At 41.1% G+C, this 22,190-nt stretch overlaps 1 protein-coding gene across 1 annotated transcript in view; it reads left to right on the top strand.

The window, feature by feature from the left end:
- SLC27A2 (solute carrier family 27 member 2) overlaps positions 1–22,190 on the top strand; it is a 49,092-nt gene that overhangs the window by 19,423 nt on the left and 7,479 nt on the right. The window contains exons 4-8 of the mRNA XM_043472021.1: positions 5,172–5,296; positions 14,958–15,152; positions 18,852–18,942; positions 19,674–19,872; positions 21,568–21,665. Of these exons, the coding sequence (XP_043327956.1) occupies positions 5,172–5,296; positions 14,958–15,152; positions 18,852–18,942; positions 19,674–19,872; positions 21,568–21,665 (708 nt within the window). The remainder of the gene's footprint in view (positions 1–5,171; positions 5,297–14,957; positions 15,153–18,851; positions 18,943–19,673; positions 19,873–21,567; positions 21,666–22,190) is intronic.

Below are 22,190 nucleotides of genomic sequence, written 5' to 3'. Positions count from 1 at the left end.
TTATACAGGTTAAGATACTTGATCCTTCGATTCCACAAATAATTCTCTTATGTCATTTCTATCTTCAGAAATCTGCGTGTTGATCTCCATTAGCACCTGGTTTAAACTTCTCATTCAGTTGGCACATTCTACTTTATTCTTTCCTCCTCCCACAGGCTCTCAGCTCTGGTCAGAATACTTAGATTTCCCCATCTCCTCTTTCCTTCTGAAACTTTACCATTTAAATTAGAATTGCCATTCTTACTACTGTCAACAGGATTTCTGCCGCTTGTGTACATAAAGTCTCAGTCCAATATCCACCTCTTCCAGGAGACTACCTCTAACTTTCCAACTAAACTAAATAACTTAGCTTTTTTCCCATGTGACATTTTAAGTAATTATATATGTATGTATAGTAACATATGCATATATTAATTCATATACAAATACACATGATTGCCCAAGCCTCTGCTCCTTTTCCTCATCAGCTTACTGATCGGCTATAAAACACTTAATCCAGCATCAACACCAGCCTCCAAATCAGTAAGGAATGCCTGGGTCTGATCATACTGTTGGGCCCTTCAAAAACAGAATGACTCTGAAGCCCTCCTGGGGATAAATCAATCACTCATACATCTACTTAAGTACAATAGATAAATGCTAAAAAGGAAAATATAGTATTTTTTAAAAATTTCTCCTAAAACACTTGATTTTTCATGTTTAGGAGTAGAAATAAACTAATAACATGAAAAATATCTGTGGTATTTTTATTTCACTTTACTACATTTCATGCTTATATTAGGTTGGATATGATAGGTACATTGTTTTTACCTATCGTATTAGTTTTCTATGGCCACTGTAACAAATGACCACAAACTTTGTGGTTTAAAACAACACAGGTCGAGTCTCTCCCTTTCTTGAAAGTCAGAAGTCCGAAAGTCAAGGTGTCAGCAAGGCTACATTCCTTCTGGAAGCTTGTAAGGAAGAATCCATTTTCTTGCCTTTCCTAGCTCCTGGAGGCTTCTCACATTCTTTGACTTGTGGCCCCTTTTTTCATCTTCAAAGCACTTCACTCCAGTCTTTTGTTTTTGTCATGCTTTCTCCTACTACCCTTGACCTTCTTGACTTCTTCTTATCAGCACCCTTGTGATTACATTGTCTCTCCCAATCAGTTCGGTTCAGTTCGGTTCAGTTCAGTCGCTCAGTAGTGTCCGAATCTTTGCGACCCCAAGGACTGCAGCATGCCAGGCCTCCCTGTCCATCACCAACTCCCAGAGTTTACTCAAACTCATGTCTATTGAGTCAGTGATGCCATCCAATCGTCTCATCTTCTATCATCCCCTTCTCCTCCCACCTTCAATCTTTCCCAGCATCAGGGTCTTTTCAAATGAGTCAGCTCTTCGCATCAGGTGGCCAAATTATTGGAGTTTCAGCTTCAGCATCAGTCCTTCCAGTGAATATTCAGGATGATTTCCTTTAGTATGAACTGGTTGGATCTCCTTGCAGTCCAAGGGATGCTCAAGAGTCTTCTCTAACACCACAGTTCAAAAGCATCAATTCTTCGGCACTCGGCTTTCTTTATAGTCCAAGTCTCGCATGCATACATGATGACTGGAAAAACCATAGCTTTGACTAGATGGACCTTTGTTGGCAAAGTAATGTCTCTGCTTTTTAATATGCTGTCTAGGTTGGTCATAACTTTTCTTCCAAGGAGCAAGCATCTTTTAATTTCATGGTTGCAATCACCATCTGCAGTGATTTTGGAGCCCAAATAAATATTCTGTCACTGTTTCCACTGTCTCTCCCCATCTGTTTGCCATGAAGTAACAGGACCGGATGCTATGATCTTTGTGTTCTGAATGTTGGGTTTTAAGCCAACTTTTTCACTCTCCTCTTTCACTTTCATCAAAAGGCTCTTTAGTTCCTCTTCAATTTCTGCCATAAGGGTGGTGTCATCTGCATATCTGAGGTTATTGATATTTCTCCTGGCAACCTTGATTCTGGCTAGTGCTTCATCCAGTACAGCATTTTTCATGATGTACTCTGCATATAAGTTAAATAAACAGGGTGACAATATACAGCCTTGAGGTACTCCTTTCCCAATTTGGAACCAGTCTGTTGTTCCATGTCCAGTTCTAACTGTTGCTTCCTGACCTGCATACAGATTTCTCAAGAGGCAGGTCAGATGGTCTGGTATTCCCATCTCTTTAAGAATTTTCCACAGTTTATGGTGATCCACACAGTCAAAGGCTTTTGTCAATAAAGCAGAAGTAGATGTTTTTCTGGAACTCTCTTGCTTTTTCGATGATCCAGCGGATGTTGGCAATTTGAACACTGGTTCCTCTGCCTTTTCTAAATCCAGCTTGAACATCTGAAAATTCATGGTTCACGTACTGTTGAAGCCTGGCTTGGAGAATTTTGAACATTACTTTGCTAGCGTGTCAGATGAGTGCAATTGTACGGTAGTTTGAGCATTCTTTGGCATTGCCTTTCTTTGGGATTGGAATGAAAACTGACCTTTTCCAGTCCTGTGGCCACTGCTGAGTTTTCCAAATTTGCTGGTGTATTGAATGCAGCACTTTCACAGCATTATCTTTTAGGATTTTAAATAGCTCAACTGGAATTCCATCACCTCCACTAGCGTTGTGTGTAGTGATGCTTCCTAAGACCCACTTGACTTCACATTCCAGGATGTCTGGCTCTAGGTGAGTGATCACACCATCGTAATTATCTGAGTTGTGAAGATCTTTTTTGTATAGTTCTTCTGTGTATTCTTGCCACCTCTTCTTAATATCTTCTGCTTCTGTTAGGTCCATACCATTTCTGTCCTTGATTGTGCCCATCTTTGCATGAAATGTTCCCTTGCTATCTCTAATTTTCTTGAAGCGATCTCTAGTCTTTCCCATTCTATTGCTTTCCTCTATTTCTTTGCATTGATCATTTAGGAAGGCTTTCTTGTCTCTCCTTGCTGTTCTTTGGAACTCAGAATTCAAATGGGTATATCTTTCCTTTTCTCCTTTGCCTTTCACTTCTCTTCTTTTCTCAGCTATTTGTAAGGCCTCCTCAGACAACCATTTTGCCTTTTTGCATTTCTTTTTCTTGGGGATGCTCTTAATCCTTGCCTCCTATACAATGTCACAAACCTCCATTCATAGTTCTTCATACACTCTGTCTATCAGATCTAATGCCTTGAATCTGTTTCTCACTTCCACTGTATAATCGTAAGGGATTTGATTTAGGTCATACCTGAATGGTCTAGTGGCTTTCCCTACTTTCTTCAATTTAAGTCTGAATTTGGCAATAAGGAGTTCATGATCTGATTATAGTCAGCTCCCGGTTTTGTTTTTGCTGACTGTATAGAGCTTCTCCTTCTTTGGCTGCGAAGAATATAATCAATCTGATTTTGGTGTTGACCATCTGGTGATGTCCATGTGTAGAGTCTTCTCTTGTGTTGTTGGAAGAGGGTGTTTGCTATGACCAGTGTGTTCTCTTGGCAAAACTCTTCTAGCCTTTACCCTGCTTCATTCTGTACTTCAAGGCCAAATTTGCCTGTTACTCCAGGTATTTCTTGACTTCCTACTTTTGCATTTCAGTCCCCTATAATGAAGAGGACATCTTTTTTGGGTGTTAGTTCTAGAAGTTCTTGTAGGTCTTCATAGAACTGTTCAACTTTAGCTTCTTCAGCATTACTGGTCGGGGCATAGACTTGGATTACCGTGATATTGAATGGTTTGCCTTGGAAATGAACAGAGAACATTCTGTCGTTTTTGAGATTGCATCCAAGTTCTGCATTTCAGACTCTTTTGTTGACTGTGATGGCTACTCCATTTCTTCTACAGGATTCTTGCCCACAGTAGTAGATATAATGGTCATCTGAGTTAAATTCACCCATTCTAGTCCATTTTAGTTCACTGATTCCTAAAATGTTGATGTTCACTCTTGCCATCTCCTGTTTGACCACTTCCAATTTGCCTTGATTCATCGACCTAACATTCCAGGTTCCTATGCAATATTGCCCTTTACAGCATCAGACTTTACTTCTATCCCCAGTCACATCCACAATTGGGTGTTGCTGTTGCTTTGGCTCCACCTCTTCATTCTTTCTGGAATTACTTCACTGATCTCCAGTAGCATATTGGGCACCTTCTGACCAGGGGAGTTCATCTTTTAGTGTCCTATCTTTTTGCCTTTTCTTACTGTTCATGGGGTTCTCAAGGCAAGAATACTGAAGTTGTTTGCCATTCCCTTCTCCAGTGGACCATGTTTTGTCAGAAGTCTCCACCATGACCCATCCATCTTGGGTTGGCCCTACCTGGCATGGCTCCTAGTTTCGTTGAGTCAGACAACGCTGTAGTCCATGTAATCAGATTGGTTAGTTTTCTGTGATTGTGGTATTCAATCTGTCTGCCCTTCCATGGAGAAGGATCATCTCCCCTTTTCAAGATCCTTAGTTTAATCACATCTACATAGTCCCTTTTGTCATGTAAGGTAGCATATTCACAGGTTCTAAACATTAGGATGTGGATATCTTTGGGAACCATTATCCTGTCTATATCACCCACCATAGAAGAATATCTCCTGCTTGCTCAAGGCTTTGGCTCTCCATCAACTAATAAATTAAGTCTGGTTCTTCCACCTGACACTTACAAACTCTCCAAGATTGCAACCCTAGCTGCTTCTCCAGGTTCATTGCCTTTGACCCACCCACCTTTCACCACTCTGGTTACAGACCAACTGAATCTTGGCCATCCCCCAACCTTCTGGACCGTCCTGTCTTTATGTTCATGTTTTTTCCTCTGCCAGGAATTCTCTCATTTTTCTCCATATTCATTTCTCAAGACCTAGTTCAAGTCCTACCTTTTAAAAAATATGTCTTTCTCAGCCCTTGCCCAGGAAAAATTAATCTACCTTCCTGCAACACACACACACACCCTTAGGGCTTCACTGAACTGTGTTTATTTATTGCAAGCTGACTTTTACTAGAAAACCTTATGTCTTCTCCCCCACTATACTGCAATCTCCTTTTGAATAAAACCATGTCTTATTCTTTTTTTTTTTTTGCATTGAATATAGTTGGTCCCTAACACTTGTTTATGAATGTAATTCACATACAAATTTCAAAACTGAAAAATATAACTTGGGGCTTTTTTGGTAGCATTCCTTTATTGGTACCTTCTATTCCTTCTCGCTAGGTGCTACTCTTGTTCTGCGGACCAAATTTTCAGCCAGCCAGTTTTGGGATGACTGCAGAAAATATAACATCACTGTCATTCAGTATATTGGTGAACTGCTTCGATATTTATGCAACTGTCCTCAGGTAACACTTCCTATGTTTCATTATCTTTTTGAAATGCTTAAGATGGGAATTCAAGTCACTTTGGATCATGCTAGGTTTCAACTGCTTCTTATATATCCGTTTTCAGTTTATACTATAGTTTTTCATTATAAAGTTCTTGGCACCACACCTGCAATAGGCAATTTGTTGGTTAATGTGTTAGTGGCCCAACTCTAGCCTGTCAGGCACCTCTGGCCATGGAATTCTCCAGGCAAGAATAATGGAGTGGGTAGCCATTCCCTTATTCAGTGGATCTTCCAGATCCAGATATCAAACCCGGGTCTCCTGCATTGCAGGCAGAATCTTTACTGTCTGAGCCACCAGGAAAGCCATTACTTGATGGCAGTCATTGTAATAGGGCTTCCCAGGCAGCTCAGTGGTAAAGAATTTGCCTGCCAAGCAGGAAGCACAGGTTCAATCCCTGGGTCGGGAAGACCCCTGGAGAAGGGAATGGCAACCCATTCCAGTATTCTTGCCTGGAGAATTCCATGGACAGAGGAGCCTGACAGTCTACAGTCCCTGAGGTCACAAAAGTCAGATATGACTGAGCATGCACACAAAGCAAAGTTGCTGTGATAACATTTTTCCCTACCTTTGTACTTGTTTTCATATCTTACCCTCTACCCAGCATATCCTCTGCTTCCTTCTCTACTTGTTTAAACCCTACTCACTGTCAAAGCCCAGCTTCAGTGATACCTCACATGTTAAACTTATGTGAGTCACCCGAACAGAAGTCATTGCTTCCTTCCTGGGCCTCATTTGTTTTCTCCTCCTTTGTGGCCCTTGTCACTTTGCAGGTGTTGGTCTTCATGCTTCCAATGGGACCACGTCTCGTCGCCTTGCCCTCTCTTATACCACATTCATGCAGAAAACTTTTACTTAATGTTACTTAGTGAATAAACCTAGGAACCATCTGACCGAATCTGTTACCAAGCTTAGAACAGATGTCCCAAGGTAATAATTCCAAATACTGTGGATCTGCCCTGCCTGTAGATACCCACATACCTTGATGAGGTTGTTTGAAAGAGCTCATTCTGCCCAGGTTCTCAGCTCTCATCAGAGACGGCAGCGTGCCTGGGACCACATCAAGGTCCCAATTTTTTACACCCATTATTTTGCACCCATTCATTCTTTACTGTATGAATTTATCCCGTGCACCATAGGATGTTTAGTAGCATCCTTGGCTTTTATGCAGGACATGCCAGTGATACCCTCCCCATCCTCCCAGGTCATCATAATCAAAATATCTTCAGACATGGCCAGATATCCCCTGGCAGGCAAAATCAACCCTTCCTTAGGACCACTAAACTAGACAACACAGTAAACTCACCAGATTCTACTTTCTTTAATCCTTTTACTCATCAAAAGAAAACAAACTTAAAGGATCACTAAGTTGATCAACTGCTATTTATAAGCACCAGTCATATTCAGTTTATATATAGGCTACCTTAGAAATGTTGCAGATTCAGTTCCAGACTATCACAACAAAATGAATTCCACAATAAAGCAAGTCACATGAATGTTTTGGTTTCCTAGTGTACATAAAAATTGTTTATACCATGCTGTAGTCTATTAAGTGTGCAATAGCATTATATCTTTAATAAGCAGTGTATATACCTTAATTTGAAAATACTTAATTGCTAAAAATGTTAACCATCATCTGACAATGCTGGCTTGCCACCAACCTTCAATTTGTGGGAAAAAAAGGAAGTATCTGCAAAGCACAATGAAGCAGGGTATGCCTGTAATAGAAACAGTGTGACATAAAGAAGTATAAGATGCTCTTGCCTTAGTTCTTTCTCCTCTTACTTCATGTGGTCTCTGCCCACATATCACTTTATTAGAGAGATCCTTCCTACTAATTCTCAAACGTACCATCCTGCCCCTTACCGGGCATCTCGTGGGTTACTGCTTTCTGTGGCACTGTCACTCCTGACACAGGGCAGTGTGACTGTTGTCTTTCTCCTCCAGTTAAATGAAAGCTCCATCACCAGGGGCTTTGTTTTGCCAGAATCTGGCACTGAGATCTGTATCTGGCACATTCTAGGCATCAACAAATTTTGCTGAATGAACCTCTAAATTCTTGCTCCTGAAAGATGTATAATTGATTTGATGAAAGTAATGTGTTCCCCCAAAATATTTGGGCTTAGCACACATTATTCTAATTCATGAGGCAGATGCAACAGACTCCTGAGGGTCATAATTAGCTATGAGTTGGGTGAGGACCTTTCCCATAGCAATTTCTGTTGATGTCATTATTGAGTGCTTTTCACGTTAATATTCTACCTGGTCTGGAAGATTGCATGCCTCTCTATCAAACCCCAGAAATCCATATAAGGCCCTGTTGTTTGGCTTTTCTTCTCTGCCTTAAAAACACCTCCTTGTCTGTTAGAAGTCTCCTGGGGGAGGGGGAATTTAGGTTTTTTTCTGTTAGTTCTAAGGGAGACCACCTTTGGCGTTGAGGAAAATAAACATGTTCATGTGTCATTTTTTCAGGTTCATACACACACTTCCACATTTCCTTTTTATTAATATTGTCTCAGATGCTGGAAAACATTCAGTTTGATTGGGGTTTTACATCATCAAAATATATTATGATTTGGTATATAGTAGTAGTACATGGACAACTTCTAATCTAGAAATAGATTTGGAGTTTCTGTTTGCCCTTGATATATCCCACCCCTGAGTTCTGGTCTGGTTTGTCTGGAAAATACTTATTAGTATTGTAAGAAATGCTCAAAGTCATCTCAAAAAACCTTCAGTTAAAGATTTTTTAAATGTTATGATCTTTTGTATAGACAATGCAAATCAAAAATACAATGAGGTAGCATAGTGGTCAGAATGGCCATCATCAAAAAATCTACAAACAGTAAATGCTGGAGAGGGTGTGAAGAAAAGGGAACCCTCCTACAGTGTTGGTGGGAATGTAAATTGGTACAGCCACTATGGGGAACAGTATGGAGATTCCTTAAAAAACTAAAAATAGAGCTACCATTTGATCTAGCAATCCCACTCCTGGGCTTATATCCAGAGAGAAAACCATGGTCCAAAAGGATACATGCACCCCAGTGTTCACTTTAGCAGTTTACAATAGCCAAGGCATGAAAGCAACCTAAATGTCCATCGACAGAGGAATGGATCAAGATGTGGTACATGTATAGAATAGAATATTACTCAGCCATTAAAAAGAATGATATAACGCCATTTGCAGCAATATGGATGGACCTAGAGAGTGTCATACTGAGTGAAGTAGGTCAGACAGTGAAAGAGAAATATCCTATGGTATCACTTAAATATGGAATCTTAAAAGAAATATATAAATGAACTCATTTACAACACAGAAATAGAGTCACAGACTTAAAGAACAAATTTATGGTTGCCAGCAGGGGAAGGGATAACTAGGGAGTTTGGCATCGACATGTACACACTGCTGTATTTAAAATGGATAACCAACAAGGACCCACTCGATAGCACAGGGAACTCTGCTCAAGATTATGTAACAACCTAAATGGGAAAAGAATTCTTAAAAGATTAGAAACATGTATATGTATAACTGAATCATTTTGCTGTACATCTGAAACTTTCACAGCATTGTTAATCAACTATACTCCACTAAAAACTAAACAGTTAAAAATGAGGAGATGATATATATGTACAATAATATACTACTCAGCTATAAAAAAAGAATGAAATATTGCCATTTTCAGCAATAACAACAAAAGTGGATATAAACTAGAACTGATGGTGGAAGACTCTGCATCAATGTCATCAGAAATGCCCTCGGCCTTCGAGCTTCTGGAATAAGCTGCTCCTAGAGCAGCTAGCTCTGCCATCAGCCCCCAGGCACTGGATATCAAGGAGGCAACTCCTACCCTAGCTAAGCATATGAACCTAATGACACCCATCCCAGAAGGACCTGGTTCATCAGGAGAATCTGGGGCAATGTTGAGAAGATGGAAGCTACTATGCTTCTCCTCCCTTTTCTGAGTCACATTCAGTAGCTCCCTTGGTAAAGCAGAGGACTGGGGAGAAATGCACCAGCCTCCTCAGGGCGGGAGTTCAGTTCCGGCTCAACAGACTTAATGTAGTGCTTAAGAGCAAGGACTCTGGAGGCAGCAGGTCTGAACTCTGACCATTGAGCAGCATGGTCGACCCCTCTCAATCTTTTATTGAGACAGGAGACTTATTGTCTGGGAAAGCCCTAGAGAAGCTCTGAACTTCTCCAGGACCCTAGGAGCAGAGGAGGGCAGGGGCTGAGGCGCTGAGAGCAGTTGAGTAGGTGCCTGCTTCCTGACCAGCCCCCTTCCCCTGCACAGCTTTCAGAGCTCTAGCAGTCAGTGATGCTTGCAGGCAAGATGTCGGAGGAGAGTTACTCTTTGTTGTTGTTCAGGCCCCTAGTTGTGTCTGACTCTTCGCCACCCCATGGACTGCAGCATGCCAGGCTTCCCTGACCCTCACCATCTCCTAGAGTTAGCCCAAGTTCATGTCCATTGCATTGGTGATGCCATCCAGCCATCTTAGGGAGTTATTCTTAGAGAGAACTTAACGTTCCCAGAAAAGAACCTGGACATTGGCTCACTACCACTTCCCTAGACAGAGCAGCTCAAGCATCTTTTTGTTGCCTTGTGCGTGCTCGGTTGCTTCGTTGGTGTCTGACTCTTTGTGACCCCATGGGCTGTAACCCACCAGGCTCCTCTGTCCATGGGATTCTCCAGGCAAGAATACTGGAGTGGGTTGCCATGCCCTCCTCCAGGGGATCTTCCCAACCCAGGGATCGAACCTGCATCTTCCTGCCTCTTTACCACTTAGTGCCACCTGGGTTGTCTTACTCCTAAATAGGAACAGATTCCAAAGGAAAATATCTAACAGGAAAGATCATTTTAAAAAAAGAAGAAGAAAGAGCAGACAGTAGGAGAAGACTTCTAGATATCAATAATTAATATTCTCAGAAATGTTAGAGAAGATATTATATCCATAAACCAAAAATAGTATGCTACTAAAAAAGCCAGAATAATGCCTCCTGAAAAATAAAAATATGATTTAAAAATTACTTAATCCATAGAAAAGTTGGCAGATAAAGTTGAGTAATCTTACAGAAAATTGGAGGAAAGATAAAGTGATGGACATGAGTGGAGACAAAATAAGAAAATTAGAGGATCCAAAAGATTCAGTATCTGGTTAATAGGACATTAGGGAATGGATAGCAAAAATGGAGAGGAGGAAATTATTAAGACATAACACAAGAAAACTTCCCAAAACTGAAGGATGCATTGAAAAGGCTAATTGAATACCTAAGAAAATGAGTGGAATTTTTTTTAATGCTTAAACTACACTATGATGTTATTTAAGACTATCAAGAGAGAGAGAATATTCTATACGAATAACATTTGACTTGCCAACAGCAACACTCAAGCTGGAAGACACAGGAAGTTGTGCCTTCAAAATTCTAAGTAAACATTATTAACTATCTAGAATTTTATATGCAACCAAATTATTAAGTGTAAAATAAGATTTTCAGACATTCAAAGTCTAAAAAAAAAAAAACCTTACCTCCTGTATACCCTCCTTTAGGAAGTTCCTAGAGAAAGTATTCCATCCAAACAGGAGAGTAAAAAAAGAAGACCCAGGATCCAGGGAAAAGAGGCAAAGGATATTCCCAGGCCTGGAGAACAGCTAGTCCAGGTTGGAACAAAAGTATAAAAGGAAGAAAAATGGAAAAAAGGAAATTCTATCATCTGATAGAAGGAGGATCATTGTATTTAGATGCTTTGGGGGGATAAGGAAAGAACTACAAATAAAAACTAAGAAAATAAAGCAAATGGGCAGGGAGGAAATTATTCCTAGGAAAAACAAACATTTGTTCAAGAATTTGTTCATAGTATGTTACTGAGTTCATCAGTGGTGAGTTAGGGGCAGAATAATGTGAACATTGAATATTGATTTAACCAAAAATTGTGATTTTGGAAAAGTGAGAGAGAGTTTAATCCCCATCCAGCACAATAGGAAATCAGTAAATAATGTCTAACGTGTTTACTCGAAAGATAGCAGATCTTTTAATTTAGAAACATGGAGGTGAGAAGCAGCAGCAACAAGCGTTAAAAGCATCTGCCTCTGGGTAGTAGGCTGGAGGCAAAGGATGAAGACAGATAAATGGAATGACATTTCTTCATGTAAAAGCCTTTCAGTACTTTTGGGTTCTTAAACTCTGTGTGTGTGTGTGTGTGTGTGTGTGTGTGTGTGTGTGTTGCTTTTTTTTAACTAAGAAAAAGCATGCTCTCTGTAGTCATATAGATTTGGATTTGAATTTTTGAGGCAACTGTGTTTCTACCTGTGTGATCTTGGGCAAATTACTTTAAACTTTTCAAAGTTCTGTTTCCTCAACTGTAATCTGAGGCAAATACTTGATTATCTCTCACATTTCAGTAGGGCTCCTTCGGACCTTAAGATAATACAGGGCAATTGCCTGATACAAAGCAAAACCCTCAATAAAAGTCTTCTGCTTCCTCTGATTACCTGGCACCCTGCACCCTCTCTGAACACCCTGACCTCTGACCCTTCATCAGTCATTCAATCCACGGTGGATTAAAATCCGGGTGTGTTTGCATGTTGCACCTCACCTGTAACGTGGAATAGAGTGATCTTTGTTTAAAAAAAGAAAATGAGCAGGTGACCCTTGACCTAAAATACAGTTCCTTTGGGGAGTGGCTCTGGTGATAAGGAAATTCCAAAAAGAGAAATACTGCTACTCTCAGGCCTTGGTGATCAAAAGCTTAGGTGAGAACCAGACATCTCCGAAGGCTCCAGGAACTCTCAAATATTTCCAGGCCTACAGCCTTAATCCCTTTTGCTGGTGTAATTGGATCTCTCGGTTTGTGATGAACACTAAGCTGGTGGTATTGTGACTGTGAGCCCAGCTACCTGGCAGCTGCAGGTGACAGGTGCACCCGTGAGGCCAGCCCGCTTCCCACATTTCAGAGCTGCAGCCTCCTGCAGCCTGAGCCCTCCCTGGTGTGCATGTCCCCCCTGTGAGCTGTTGAACAGGGTGGGCTGGTGTTTTCATGGCAGAGGTTATGTCTTCTTTTACTACAGGAATTACACTCTATGCAAAGCACAGGCCAGGCACTATGGACGATATATAGAGAGATTTGGCCTCAAAGGAGCTTACAGTCTAATTAGACAAAGAAATGAACTAAGAGGGCAATGGTGGGCTGCATGTAGAAGAAGTAAGGACTCGGCTTTGCACACTGAATTGCTACTCTTGAACATTCCACGCAAGCCTGGAGACCAAGTCAGCCCCAAGTCAGGTGGTTATTTTTAAGCAAACATTTTTGATGTTTTATTCTCAGAGTGGCAGTGCGGCACACCAGTGTGGGGGCAAGGATAGTCTCTGGAAAACTGACAGCCCTTGCTGAGCAATAGTGCTTTATAGACAAGGTGACCCTATCTATAAATCACTATGCAAACAGGGCCATTTGAGAGCAGAAGGCGTGTCGCTAAGAAGCACATCGGAACAACAGGTGTAAACCAGGACCAGCCCTGGCAAGCCAGATGGATGGTGTCCTGACTGCTGCTGTTGTTTTAATCACCAAGTTGTGTCCAACTCTTTTGCGACCCTGTAGACTATAGTCCACCAGGCTCCTCTGTCCATGGGATTTCCCAGGCAAGAATACTGGAGTGGGTTGCCATTTCCTTCTCCAGGAAATCTTCCCCACCCAGGGATGAAACTTGTGTCTTCCTGCATTGGCAGAAGGATTCTTTACCACTGAGCCACCTGCAAAGCCCATCCTGACTTATCAGTACTTGATAATTATAAAAGGGATCCAAGTAACCTAGGGACCAAGAGAGCTGATGAAGAAAATAGGTTCCCACTCAGAACAAGTAGATTCGTGCAAGTTCAGAAGGCTTCTCAGGTAAGACTCCTCAATACACTGGTTAAGAACCACTGGCTCAGATTTCCCTGGTGGTCCAGTGGTTAAGAATCTGCACTTCCACTGCAGAGGGTGCAGGTTTGATCCCTAATTGGGAACTAATATCCTGCAAGCCATGTGATGGGGCCAAAAAAAAGAGCCACTGGCATGAAGCCCCTAGTCTGTCTCTCTGCCTACACATTTCCTCCTTATAAGACTGCACACGGGGCCCGGTTTTAACTAGGGACAGGTATTGTTCACCTCTCTGATTAGGTCTCCTGAAAGAACTTTATCACTTGAATTTTGACCAAGGAGCTACTTAAAAATTAAACGCTCACACACTGCTCCACTGGCTCCTTGACACGTCTCACGTGGAAACCATTCAGGGTTGGTTTGGTTTGGTTTTTAACCACCAGATCAAAGGTCCTCCCCTTGTCAGAGAACTGCCAGCCTCTCACTGCAAACAGTTTTTTTCCAAAAAAAGGTCTCTTATTCCAAAATCATTTCACAGTGATTTCACAGAGTAAGAAATAATGTAGAAATGCTCTTCAGAATGTTTGCTCTTTTAAGCAGATCGCTGTTCAGTTAAAGAGATTGTTGTTTGACAGGAGAGGAGAACCATAGTCACCTAGCACTTTCACCTCTGTCCATCCTGTTTTCTCTTAGAGTAAAGGTCATCAAGCTACACATTTTGCAAGTTAAAATTATACTTATTTACCTGCCCCTCTCTCCAAGCTGTGATCTCCTGACCTCAATCAAATGCCTCATTAATATATCATTAAAATTACCTAAGGTTCAGACATATTTGTCGGGCCTCATAAATGTGGTTGAATGGAAAACAGCCCAGTTCTTATCCACCTCTTTTGCTGATTGATACAAGCTCAGCTTTCAGTTCTTATACTCAAAACAGCTTTTCCATTGTGATTTCTATTTATAGCAAAGCGTATTCCTCCAGGCCACCTGAGGCAGCTGGAAGCCAGTTCCCTCCCCCTTTTCCCCTTCCCCGTTGGTTCAGCTCCACCTGCTCTTGTGATCACCTGGTCTCTCTAGACAATGAATGCGTGAACAAGAGTCCTCTCCAATCCCACCAGCCCCTCACATGCGTGCTCTTGGATGACTCTATAGAAAATGATTCTCTCCCTCTCCCTGGACTGTGTTCCCATTTTCTTCTTCAATGTCAAGCGAAGACTATAGCTTCAGATTGTGTCACTCTCTGACAGACCTCTACAATTCACTGAGATTCTCCAGCCTCATCAAGAGAACAATCAACATGCACAGCAAGCTCAGCTTGGTGCTCTGCGATGACCTAGAGGGGTAGGATGGCAGTCCAAGAGGGAGGCGATATATGTATACATATAGCTGATTCACATCATTGTACAGCAGAAACTAGCATAACATTGTAAAATAATTATATTCCAATATAAAACTTAAAAGGAAAACAACATATGACTCAAGCTTCAGATTGGATGGGGATTAAATACTGGCATCACTTAGTTTTCTGTCCACTTGTCTCATATCACCTCTTAAAAATCAAAATGGGAAAGTTCCCAGTGTCGGCCCATACTGTGTTTGGGAGTCGGGGAGAGGGGTGGGTATAATATGTGTGGGGGATAATGAAGGCGTGCACTAAAGTCAATTCATAACCAACATAAATATGAAGAAACACAAAGGCCATTGTTAATATGCAAGTACAGCCTCCCAAGATGTTTCAGTTTGGTCTCTTCCTCCTGCTACAGAAACCAAACGATCGTGACCACAAAGTCAGACTGGCACTAGGAAACGGCTTACGAGCAGATGTGTGGAAAGAATTCGTCAGGAGATTTGGGGATATTAACATTAATGAGTTCTATGCTTCCACTGAAGGCAATATTGGATTTATGAATTACACAAGAAAAATTGGTGCTGTTGGAAGAGTAAACTACCTACAGAGAGTAAGTATATTGGAGAATGAGGGCATCTGTAGCCAGCTTTCAGTACATGGGGATTTCTTGAAAACTGTATCATGATGATGCTCTTATTAGAATTCCATGACCCATCCATATCACCAAAGGAGGTTTTGCTCATTCTCTATGACAATGACCTAAAAATGACAGGGTCCTTTAATTTTAACATATTAATTTCTATTAATGACAACCCACTATGATTTTCCATCTGTAACTTGTGTGAAGTCTTCTAATGCCATTTATACTTGTATACGTTAAAACACTTGAAGGTTACCAGTTCTGTATGTTAACTACACACTGTGAAATGTGGTATTTCTCTTTCATTGTGATGTGTGTTACCATCAAGAGGCTGGTCGGGGGGTCTTTTTATACATTTAGGTGCAGGGCCCTGTCCCCAGAGCTTTGGAAGGAGGGACAACTTGTGTTCACCTTTGTGTTCACAAGGAGGGTGGGCCCAGGCATCAGTATTTTTTTTAGCATTTTTATAAATAAAGCTTTTAATTGGAGGATAATGGCTTTATTATGTTGTGCTGGTTTCTGCCATACAACAACATGGATCAGCTATGAGTGTGTGTGTATATAGATAGATAGATCAATCTTCTGTCTTGAACCTCCCTCCCACCCACCTCATCCCACCCCTCTAGGTAGTATTTTTTTAAAGCTATTTAACGAAGATTAAGAACTGCTCCTTTGAGAGAACCAGGATGCATCCACGTTCTAGGATCTTATAAACAATTGTGTTCACCTGATAACCACACTGGGCTTCCCAGGTGGTGCCAGTGATAAAGAACCCGGCTGCCAATGCAGGAGACTCAGAGATGCAGGTTCCATCCCTGGGTTGGGAAGATCCCCTAGAGGAGGGCATGGCAGCCCACTCCAGTGTTCTTGCCTGGAGAATCCCATGGACAGAGGAGCCTGGCGGGCTACAGTCCATAGTGTCACACAGAGTTGGACAGGACTGAAGTGACTTAGCACCACGCCACAGTAACCATACCAGAAGTATGTTTCTTGTGTGTAAGCCAGCTCATGCAGCATTTTCTTTTCCCTCTCAGTCAATTTATTGCCTCATCTCCAGACAATCTCTTTGCCTTTTATTGTGTCTGAACAGTCTTCCAGATGACTACCTATTCTGCAAAATTCCAGAAACATTCAGCAAATACTGAATCTTCACTGGCTTCAGCAGTCATTACTGTTGTTATGCCTCAAGTACCTCATCCTGACTGGGCATGAAACGGCCACACCAGGGCTCCCAGGCAACTGATGCCCCCAGGGACTGACCAGCCAAGTACACAGGACAATAGTCCTTGTGCATAAGAGAGCTGGCCCAAGAGACCAAATTCCACTACCATCCCAGACTATCCCAAGGTCATGCCTTTTCCCATGGTCATGCCTCAACTTCAGAAATAAAACAAAAAGGGAAAATATAGAGCCTAGTGCCTGGCCCAAACTTATTTAATAAGGGGAAAGAGTTGTTGAAAGAATTATATTAGATAGAATATAGCCCAGTGCCTGCCATATAATAGCCTTGAATAGCTGTAAAGATTATTGTCATTCCATTCTTTGTATCCTGGCCTGATCTCCTGGGATTTCCAAGTCCAAGGCACCTCTCTAACAATAACAGCCAAGCCTACATTACACATGTCCCTCCACTGTCCTCTACACCTGTGCCACCCAGTATAGTAGCCACTAACTACACGTGGCTATTTAAATTATGTCAATTTTTAATCAATTCTTCATTTGACCTAGCCACACTTCAAATGCTTAGTAGCCACATGTGTTTAGTGACTACCACGTTGAGTAGTACAGTTATAGAACATTTCCATCACCATAGACGATTCTACTGGGCAGCTCTATTACAGACTTGAGAATCAACTGTTGAGAGGGTCAATCTTCTCTAGTTAGGGTCAGGCCAACCTGGATGAGTCCAAACCTTGGAGACCCAGGATAAATGCGGTTCAAAAACAAGAGAGGGCAGAAAGCTGAGTTGAGGCCTGGTGCAAGATATCTATGTTGTCACTTAAGTGTTAGTCACTCAGATGTGTTCGACTCTTTGCAACCCCATGGACCATAGCCCACCAGGCTCCTCTGTCCATGGGATTCTCCAGGCAAGAACACTGGAGAGGGTTGCCATTCCCTTCTCCAGGGGAGCTTCACAACCCAGGAGTTGAACCTGATTCTCCTGTGTTGCAGGCAGATTCTTTACCGTCTGAGCCACCAGGGCAGTACTGACTCAAAAACATGAGTTGCAAGGACTTCTCTCCTGGTCTAGAGGTTAAGAGTTCACCTTCCAAGGCAAGGGGTGCAGGCTCAGCTCCTGGTTGAGGAGCTAAGATCCCACATGCCTCGCAGCCGAAAAACCAAAACATAAAACAAATATTATTATAACAATAGAAACAATATAAAATATTAATTATAACAATTATTATAACAAATAATATTATAACAAATTCAATAAAGACTTTTAAAATAGTCCACATCCAAAGAGATATCTTTTAAAAAAGTGAGTTGCAGGGAAACATTCAAACCAAACCTGAGCACTTGAGAAGTTGGTGTTGGGTATTACTAGTTCTTTCCTCCTCATCCACTGATTGCCATGTTTTGTCATTTTCTACTTTAAACAAAACCATATTTTTTTAAGTAAAAAATAAAGATTACCATACGTCTGATAGGGAAAGAAGCAATAGTTACCACTCCTAATTTTTTTTACATTCTTGCAAATAAACAAGATATACATTTGTTGACTATGTATGCTTTTTGGTTTTTAATGGTTTTCTGCTACTACAAAAGCATATGATTAGTTAATTTATGTATAGATTTGAATATAAATTTGAAATGGACGTAGTAATCATAGTTAATAATTAAGTCTAAATACTATGATGTTTGTGTTTTGCTGCAAGTATAGAAAATGATATACTTATTGCTGTTACTGAGTTACATAAATTTAAATTCTTATGCCCTTGGATTATAGTAACAAGAAATACAGTAGAATTTAAATAATTTTATAGCCATGGCATGAAACAAATTATACCATTGTACCACTGAATCTTAAATGTATTTGAGGACACCCTGGAACACAAAACATTTAACAGTGGTGTATTAAGGTTAAACAAGATTTTTTTTTTTGCAGGGGGTGGGTATTAAACAAGACTTTAAAAGCCCATTAGTGATATATCCATCAAAGAACATGTATGAGAATGTTCATAACAGCTTTATATTTAATAGTCTAAAACTAGAAATAATCCAAATGTCCATTAACAGGAAAAGAGATAAATAAAGTATGGTATATTCATACAAGGAAAGTAGGAAAGTTGCATGGCATAAAAACTACACCACGGACAGAAACACCAGCAGGGAGGGAGGAATCTCACAGACGTGTTGAGTGAAAGCAGCAGATACGAAGGCATATATTTATTTCATGTATTTGATGCTTAAGACTACTTTATGGTAATAAAAATCAGAATAGTGACTTGAGAGAGAGGGGCAGGAGGAAACTTCTTAAGGTAATGAAAATGTTTAGTATCTTGATCTGGGCAGTAGTTAAATAAGTGTATGCATATGTAAAAATTCATCAAGCTGTACACTTAAGGTATCTGTACTTTATATACTTTCTGTATGCTATAACACAATAAACAACAAAAAATTTGTGAAAGAATATGTACTCAAAATGATCCATTTTAATTTTACTAGAAAGTCATAAATTTTGAGCTGATTAAATACGACGTAGAGAAAGATGAACCTGTTCGAGATGGAAATGGATACTGCATCAAGGTTCCCAAAGGTACAGTAAAATTTTGTTATATTAACCTGTCATGTCTTATCTTAACCGAGTGAACCTTAAGAACTAACATATCACTGCTAAAATGAACATGTAAAAATTTTCAGAGTGGGTGGGGGAAGAGGTTTACTTTGTACCCCTGGAAATAGAGAAATTCCAAAAGATAATAATATACTACTACATGTAATATAACTATAATTTGAAACCTTGCTTAATAACTTCTCAATTATTAAGGGGATATGTAATTATGGTTGCAAAACTATAGCTAGTTTTAGGGGGCTTTTACTTTTACGCTTAAACTACCAAACATTTGTCAAATTATGCGTATAAATCATTATTCAGTAAAATATTAGTATTAAAAGAATTACAAATGTGTGACCATAGAGAATATGTACTCTGTGTGTGTGTACATGGTGTATATATGTCTGTGTATGATGTACATGGAAATACACATACATGTGCATGTAAAATGATACTTTCTGCAGTCAACTTGTTACCAGTGGGTTGTATGCCATCTGTTTGAAAGGCAGGTTAATAATAAAATTTGCCTACTGCTAGCACATAAAATCGGAGAGGCAATGGCACCGCACTCCAGTATTCTTGCCTGGAGAATCCCATGGACAGAGGAGCCTGGTAGGCTGCAGTCCATGGGGTCGCTAAGAGTCGGACATGACTGAAGTGACTTAGCAGCAGCAGCAGCACATAAAATAGCTATGTACTTCCTTCTGTCTTAGGTGAACCTGGACTCCTGGTTTGCAAAATCACACAGTTCACACCATTTAATGGCTATGCCGGAGGAAAGAGTCAGACAGAGAAGAAAAAACTGAGAGATGTCTTTAAGAAAGGAGACCTGTATTTCAACAGTGGAGATCTCTTAATGATCGACCACGAAAATTTTATCTACTTCCACGACAGAGTTGGAGACACATTCCGGTTGGTTTCTCTGAATTATTGAACCCAAAACAAACACATGTACAATTTGGCCTACTCCTAAATTAGAGTCATGTTCCGTTTTGGTTGTGGTGTTCCGTTTCCTTCTATCTCTTTGTCATGTCAGTTCAACCTCCTGTATTCCCAGAAAGGTCTTCCCTGGTGGCTTAGCAGTAAAGAATCTGCCTGCAATGCAGGAGACACAGGTTCAATCACTGGGGTGGGGAAGATCCCCTGGAGGAGAGCATGGCAACCCACTCCAGTATTCTTGGCTGGAGAATCCCATGGACAGAGGAGCCTGGCGGGCTACAGTCCACAGGGCCTCCCAACAGTCAGACGCAACTGAAACAACTTAGCACACACACACATTCCCAGAAAATATGGAACAAAATACATTGGGTGTCACTCTGCAATGTGCAGTGAACTTGGTTGAGCAACCAGATGAGACTAGGAGAGAAAATAGCTAGTGCTTGATTTGGGGCACCTCAATGACAGTCTCTTCAATTCCTCTCATTTATCGTCAGTTATTACCAGTCACTCGGGTCATCCAGAGATGTTCACCCTGTTTTCTATCATAAGGCTTTTCTTCAGATAAAATCAAATGCAAATTAATGTGAAGATGATCTAGTTGAAGAGGAGGCGAGGGTTCTGAGCCCCACCTGGGCCTCTCCCTCTCACTTTCCATCCCCAACCAAATGGTTTCCCACAGAACCCCCACGTCAGCACAATGGACATTGAAAATCATTGTAATAGACCATGAAATTAATTCTCAGCAACAGCACTGTCCTCCAGCCTCAGGACACTTTGTTTAACCCAGCTTCCTTATTGTATAAGCTCCCTGAGGCCAGACTCTGTGTCTGCTTGTTCACCCCCGACCCCAGCACCTAACACAGTGATTACTTTTTGCATGAATGAATAAGGAAGAGATGGGAGTTGTCTAGTAGAAAGAGCATGGATATGAATGAGAACTCAGCCCCCAGGCTTCCTTTGCCTGTGAGCAGATGTATTATCAAGGCAGATAACCTTTCTCCACCTCAGTCCCTTCACCCATGAAATGAAGGTCCCAATGATCCTTAGGGTTCCTTCCATCTCTAACATCCCTTGACTCTGGATCTAAATCATTAGTTTATGCTGCCTTCATGTTACTAAAAAGATACTTTTGGGAGATCTAAAGAATTTTAAATGTAAGTCAAAATTTAACTAAAATTCAACATTTTATTCTCCCTACAAATAAAGTATGATATTTTCTTTCTTACTAAAAGCATTTTCATAGACATAAGACCCTGAAATACAAGTATGAAATTCTATTTAATAGAAATTTGCTAACTGAATTAAATAACAAAGTTAGTGAATGAGGAGAGGGAGAGACCTAAACACAGCAAAAAGTCACTGAGATTTGTTTTTTTATTCCTAGTGCCTTTCTTAGGCCAAACCTGTATTTTAACATTAGAACATCATTCAGTGAACCACATTTCACATTGGGAGGTTAAAATTCCACATTTTATTATTTAGGTCTAGGCCTTTGTCTTTCATGCCTCAAGCAGGATGCCTCTCCCATGAGTTAAGTTGGAGAGTTTGAGGACCAAGGGGAGGAAGACAAATGCAGCCACCCCACAGAGACCTGGAGAAAACACCTGTCACAGACCACCTGGACCACAGACCACCAGTGACCTCTGCTAACCTTGCCTTTTCTTCCAGGTGGAAAGGGGAAAATGTGGCCACCACTGAAGTCGCTGACACAGTAGGACTGGTTGATTTCGTCGAAGAAGTGAATGTTTATGGTGTGTCTGTGCCAGGTATGCACAATACATTATAAATCAAAGCCAAAACTCCTGCACTAACTGAACATAATTTTAACCCCAGGGAAAGTTTGTCATTACTTTTTCCTGCCAGCTGGAAAAGCAAGCAACTCTTTGCCAGCTCCTGGGAGTAAGGGGCTCATGCCTGGTTTGTGTGCATTCTAAACCAGCCACGTGAGTCCCTCTGAACCTGGCCTTCCTCTGTGGTTCAGCCCCCAAGCTGTTCTGAGGCTCTCCAGCAAGACAGATCTCCCAGAGATGAAGGGTCCATGCAGCATTTGGCATGCCTTGAGAAAAGATGTGTCACACTTGAGAGTTTAGAAATGGTGTCTTGGCCTCTGAACTGGAAGGCACAAATAACAGGCAAGTGCAGTTGCTACAGGAAAAGAGCCAAGAAGGGGCTGAGTTTTTCCAGACTCTTAGAGCAAGTTCCTGATCCGTGCTTGCCCCACTGAGTTTGATAAGCGTCACACAAAGTGTTGTCACCAAGCTTCTGTCTGCTGATCACCCTCTGCTGAGAGA

The sequence above is a fragment of the Cervus canadensis genome, chromosome 6, assembly GCF_019320065.1.
Source record: "Cervus canadensis isolate Bull #8, Minnesota chromosome 6, ASM1932006v1, whole genome shotgun sequence".
Classification (NCBI taxonomy): domain Eukaryota; kingdom Metazoa; phylum Chordata; class Mammalia; order Artiodactyla; family Cervidae; genus Cervus; species Cervus canadensis.
This window is presented reverse-complemented; position numbering and strand designations above follow the sequence as displayed.